Source organism: Pempheris klunzingeri, chromosome 2 (genome assembly GCF_042242105.1).
Source record: "Pempheris klunzingeri isolate RE-2024b chromosome 2, fPemKlu1.hap1, whole genome shotgun sequence".
NCBI lineage: Eukaryota > Metazoa > Chordata > Actinopteri > Acropomatiformes > Pempheridae > Pempheris > Pempheris klunzingeri.
Genome location: NC_092013.1, coordinates 6,310,242 through 6,316,113, shown reverse-complemented (window position 1 = coordinate 6,316,113; position 5,872 = coordinate 6,310,242). Strand labels below are relative to the sequence as shown.

At 39.8% G+C, this 5,872-nt stretch overlaps 1 protein-coding gene across 1 annotated transcript; it reads left to right on the top strand.

The window, feature by feature from the left end:
* The first annotated feature begins 2,819 nt into the window (after window positions 1-2,819).
* On the top strand, window positions 2,820-5,640 carry LOC139218113 (transmembrane protein 233-like). The gene is made up of 3 exons (XM_070849665.1): window positions 2,820-3,184; window positions 3,540-3,674; window positions 5,027-5,640. Exons 1-3 carry the CDS (start codon window positions 2,999-3,001, stop codon window positions 5,036-5,038), a joined length of 333 nt encoding a protein of 110 aa, XP_070705766.1. The 5' UTR covers window positions 2,820-2,998; the 3' UTR covers window positions 5,039-5,640.
* Window positions 5,641-5,872: the final 232 nt, after the last annotated feature.

The following is a 5,872-nucleotide window of genomic DNA, read 5'->3' as shown; positions in this document are numbered from 1 at the left end:
CTGTAATTGGTTTTAAAGCAATGTTTTTATGTCTTCCTGTAAGATATTGTACATAGACGTTGGGGTTGGGTGGGTGGGGGGGTTACTGAACCGGCTGGCATGTCATTGGTTGGTTTGGAAAGGGTTAACAGTCATTTTGACTGGATGTCATCTACTATGTGTGGTCATCTCACTACTTTCATCGGTGTGCATACGGTATATGTGTACGTCGTTGGCCAGTCCTCTCCAGCGCTAGCTGACGAGAATTAACACTTCCAGGAGTTTGACTGGCATATTCGTTCAGTTTTGCCACAAAACTATCACTCTGTTTGCTTTGCTTCTCGAAAAAGCAACTCCGACGTTATGATTTGAACAACACGACGAACCAGATTTTCTTGCATCTTCATGGAAAACACTTCAGATTAATACGATGGACTTACGGAAGAATCACAACCTTAAAACAGGAGAAATCAGGGGTTCGCGGGGTCGGGGGATGGACTTGACTTCCTCTTTTTTGAAAATATTATATATATTTTTTTGCGCGATTCACTTCTTAATGTTTTTTGTTAATTGTTATTCTTTTTTTTTAAAAATTCTTTTATGCGGTGTTCTCCGCCGTGAAAACAAATGAAGGACATTCTCAGAGAAGCAATTGTAGAAAACATCACAATCATGTTCTGTCCTCTATTCACTATTGAAGGTGCATGTGGTTGCGTCTGAGCGTGTGTGAGTGAGTGTTTGTGCGCATACATCAAGGTGTAATATGGAACTACTTTTGGCAACGAAGGAGCATTTCGATTGCCATGTTTTTTGGTACTGAAAAAAAAAAAAAAGATCGCCCTGTTCCACTTTGGCTCATCTGCTCCTCTCCCCTGCCTCCCTCCCATTTCATATTTAGTTCTAATAAATTTGTGCTCCTCTGGAACCGACATATTGTTGTTTATATACAGTTGCTGCTCCGTGTAGTGGTGAACAGAGGGGGTTTGGGCAGGGAACCAGAAATGGAACAGGGTCTCGCTCCCCGTCGGCTCTGATACGGGACCTCAGTACAGACGACACTGGCTGGCAGGAAGAGTCAGAAAGCTGGAACAAATTCAACATTTGCAAAAACAAGTAGCCTGTTTGTTCAGCCTTCTTGCTGCAGCCTGTTTGATGTTCAGCACAGCAGAAAGCTTCCTGATCCAGCCAGTGGTTCCTCTGTCAGAACGCCTGGGACGCGACATTAAAACTACTGCTGGACACCAACACTGTAACTTTTTAACTTACAATAAAGCAATAAGTTATTTTTTACCTTACAAATGAAAATAGTACTATTATTGGTAATAGCAGACGACGTGTGGATAATTCTGCGGCATTAAGACTTATTTTCAGAAAAAAAAAGAAACTATATTTTTCTGTTTTGAGATCTTGTTCCCCTTGTATATTGATTTTAATGATGTCTTTTGTTGTGTTGATGTAAGGAAAAGGGCCAATGCTTTGGATGGAGCTTGCTGCTCTACATGAGCTCAGTTAAAGTTGAAGATTTGGGCTGTCCCCCGCCAAGCTTTACAGCAATGCTTTTCTTTTTTCCTTGTTTTATTTTTCTGATAATTTCAATTTTAAAATCCTAATAAATTATTCTAAAGCATTTGATTGTGGTTGGTTTTTTTGCATCATTATACAGTCGATCATATACGCAGTTGACCAGAAATGTCATCTTAGAGGCAAAAGCACCCTTTTAAATTTGCCAACATGTTTCTGTAACAAATCGTCTTCATCTTAAGGAATCCAACTTAAACTTTGTCACCATTCTGTTACTTGTTAGTTTCTGGTTTTATCCTGTAAAATCCATTGTTACCGCTACAGCTCCTGTCTTTAGACACTGTGTACACGTGAGAGATGCTTAAAACAAAGAAACCACCTGTAATATTAGTTGTGTTGAGCTATTTCAATTGTTCCTGTTTGACTTGTTCATTGAACACAGCCGAAAGCTTGTAACCACCTAATTTACAGTGGGGGTTGAATCATTTTGAGTGCAACTGCCTGTACTCTGCTCTGTATTTCTGCTTCTTCACACAAACTACTCGCTCCTTTAGTTTGGTCTGAGACCACCGACACCAAACGCTGGTCAGAAAACTCATAAATTACACCAATCTTCACTGTGATTGCTTCTCTACAAACGATCACAACAATCAGAGTAATTTGAAATATGCAACATTTATATAAAAACTCTTAACGTAGTGGCTTTCAAGGCTGCAGACACTTGTGACAGTTATATTATGTTCCTTCCACCGCTGCTCTGTCGACCGTGTCCTGACCCTCTGTGGCCTTGGTGTCATGTCTGCAACCTTTTCTCATGGCCTACATGCCTCAGCCTCCAAGACCAGGGAGATGTCCATTATCTGTTTTTACACCTGCCCTGAAATCGTCCATGCCACGAGCAAAAAGAGCAAATCTTCTCTTCCTACAATATTGCTGAGGTACAGCGTGAAAAACAAGACATTCGAGATGCAGTAGATGAACAAGGAGGACCTGTTTGCTGTGTGCATCCTGATGGGTACCTCACGGTACAGACTGAATCTCTGACCCGTGTCTACTGTAAATGGCGAACTGTGTTAACAACATTCATACATGGTGCAGGCACTGAACTGATGATGGGGATCGTTTCCTTGCATCAGCATGGTGTGTGTTCCTGTGAGGTGCCAGCAGTGGTAAACAGAGTCTGATCCCTCACACTCTCAGGGCAGCGTCCTGGACGGAGGCCAGCAGGGTTACTGATCCTCTCCCCTCTCTTCCCTCCTCTCTCTCCCCCTCTCGCCCCACAAACTTCATTTTTTCCAGCTTTGAAAGAGGAGATGAACCAACACACAACACATCGGCCCTATCAACCACACGCCTGACCTGCTGGTCTCAAACATTTTCTAGACGAAAGTGGGACTTCAGCTTCTCAAGTTGGATTTCTGTCGTATCCGGTTTGGCTGACGTGTAACTTTTCTGGGTGTTTTTCACCCCTGACTCTGCGGCGTTGCTGTGAAGTACGATGGCTCTTGGAGTGCTTAATTCGCAAGAAAAAAGTTCCCTGAGTGGGAGCGCATTTTTTGCCTGCAATTCTTTACAATACCAGGAACCTCCACCTCCTCTCCGTAGCTACCTCTGTTTGACTATTTTCTCCTGCTTTTGCCCAGCGTACCCCGTCAACATCGTGGCCCTGGTCTTCTCTATCATGGTGAGCGTTCGTCATGTTAAAGCACTGCTGTGTGTCACAAAGGTACAAAATGTGTCAGACAGAACAGGAATTTGTTCCCTCTTCAGGGTGCCGAGTGTGTTTCAGCCACACCGAGTCCTGACGTGTTGTGTTGTGAATGTGTTGGACGCTAAGATGTAACACAGTCACACACACACACACACACCTGTTCTGCCCTTCAAACAAACTTACTTCCATTTAAGAAAATGAAGCGAAAAGCCAACATGGTGATCTAAAGAGTCGGTTATTGGCCATGCTTCAAATCAGACTGTTTAAACTGCAGGGCCTGCTGCTCTGACGCGTTCCACTAACATTTTAATGGCTTTCTTGTTCTCAGTCCAGGAACAGCTATTATCAAGGTGACTATGATGGGTCGAGGCGGCTTGGCAGGAGCGCTCTCTATGTTGCTGTCGCCTCCATCATCATCGGCCTTCTCATCATCGCCATCAGCTGCATCGTTCATTTTACCACCGTAAGACCCAAACCCAGTGCTTACATCACAGTGGTCATTTTAAATAACCTACGACGCTATTTTATCTATAAACGGCTTCTGATTTAAGAAAAAATTACCCATATGTCTCAATTTGTCACAACTGTGACATAAAATTTTAGGATGGAGGATTTTTTTCCCCATACACTTAATTCAAGGTGTTACATGAAGTACTTTTGAATATCACAATACCACTGTCAAATTAATTTGATGCCTCTAGATTTTATTTATAAACAAAAGTGTTAGTTGCCTATTTCAACTTAGTGCAAGTGCTTTCACATGTTTAATTATAACGAGAATAGTGAAAGTGTTTTGTAAAATATTTTTTACATAGTTTTTCTTTGTGGTGCAAAGCTACGGAACCCCAAAGTGTTCAATATTGAATAAATAAAAAAGACATTATTTTATAAATGACTAAACTTGCAGAGCGCAGACCTCCACCAAGGCCGACAGTCCAGTCTTCTATGATGTGCAAATCTTCTAGTGCAACCAAAACTGTTTGTTTAGTTGTTTAGCTGCTCTAAAATGTAATGGGTTCTTGTTTTGGTCTCTGCTACAACAAGACAACAGTCAAACAGCTCCGAAAACATAACTGCCTCATTCAAGGGTTCATTCAAACACTGTATAAAATATCTAAATGATCCAACAGTTTGCAAGTTATTAAAACTCTTTATTTCATAAAATTTATACTTGTTTTCATTTAAAAAAACATTTCTATTTCAGTGTCTTTTGTCTGGTTTCTCTTCATACTGCCACTTTTCACAATGACACGTTTATGTCATGTCAAGTTTTATTTCATGCCACTTTTTAGGACAACTGCTGTCAGATATAAACATTTAGCTCCTGTTAGCTGAAGCAACAACTGCCAACGTTACTCTGAGTCAACTGTCAAGCTGCTGCTGTAAATAAAACACAGTACAGACACAGTAAGGACTGTCTGTGTTCAATAATACTTTTTATTACTTCATTTTACATTTTATGTTTTTGCACAATTTATTAATATGCTGCTTTAATTCATATTTATATTTATTAATCTTTTTCATTCATTCATTTAGATTTTTTGATTGTTTGGGAAACGTTGTGTTTCCATACAAAGCCCGGCTGTGTATTTGTGCACAGCAGCAAAAAGAAAAGTATAATCATGAATAAAATCTGCTGTGATATGGTGAATTATTATTCAAGACAACACATGTAATCACGCTGTGTGAATTAAAGTGTACATTTCACATAATGACTCTTGATTGGTCTCCTGCGGGTATCAGCCACCACATATAATTTAAAAGATGTTTTTAATGAGAGTCCTTTGTTTTAATGTGTTTCTGTTTGTGTTCCAGATGGAGTTTTAGAGTCGTGGACGTGGAGAGAGAGAGACGGAGGGAGAGAAAAAGGGGAAACAGACACTTGAACGGAAAACTGTGGCTGATGACGTCTGAATGGGCTCAGGTGGTTTGTTCATATCGCACCATCTGCCAGCGAGAGGACACTGACTCGACTCACGTTTACTTCAATCCGTACATCACTTCCTCTCGTGTTTACTCTTCTTCAAATGGACAATCAAGGACTATAAAATCTGGTGAACATTTCACTGATCAATGTCTTTGGATTATAAAGGCAGCTTTCTATGAACGCGTAGGGAATTTTTGTCAGGCTGTGACTGACTGTCCAATGTGAGAAATGTGGTGCTTTTTTTTGCTCAAAGCTTTGCTAGAAGTAGAATGATGACATCAAACTGTCCATAGCTTGATCAGAAAACTTTATCAATTGATTAACATACTTTACTACTTTATGTAAACAAGAGGGCTTGATAAATTATATTCCAAACTAAGAAAGAATTAAAACCACTTATATTTCTGCTAATACTCTTAAGCTTTATTAGAAATATTCAGTAATACCGCTGATGTTTTGTGCTTTAACATTCACATTCATTATTATTATAATATGTGTCGTTGGTATTATAATAAAATAACTGTTATATACAGCATGACTTTGGATTTTTTTTTCTGACTTGTAAAAGCAGAATTTACAATATTTTAAAGCTCTTAAATGAAAAAATTCCATGCTGATTAACTTTAGCAAATTAGCAAACTGACAAAACTGTTGAACTGCCCCTTTATAACAGCTAGAAAGGCTAAAAAAACGATTTCAGACATTTCTTGGCATCTGCAGGGATTACTTATGCA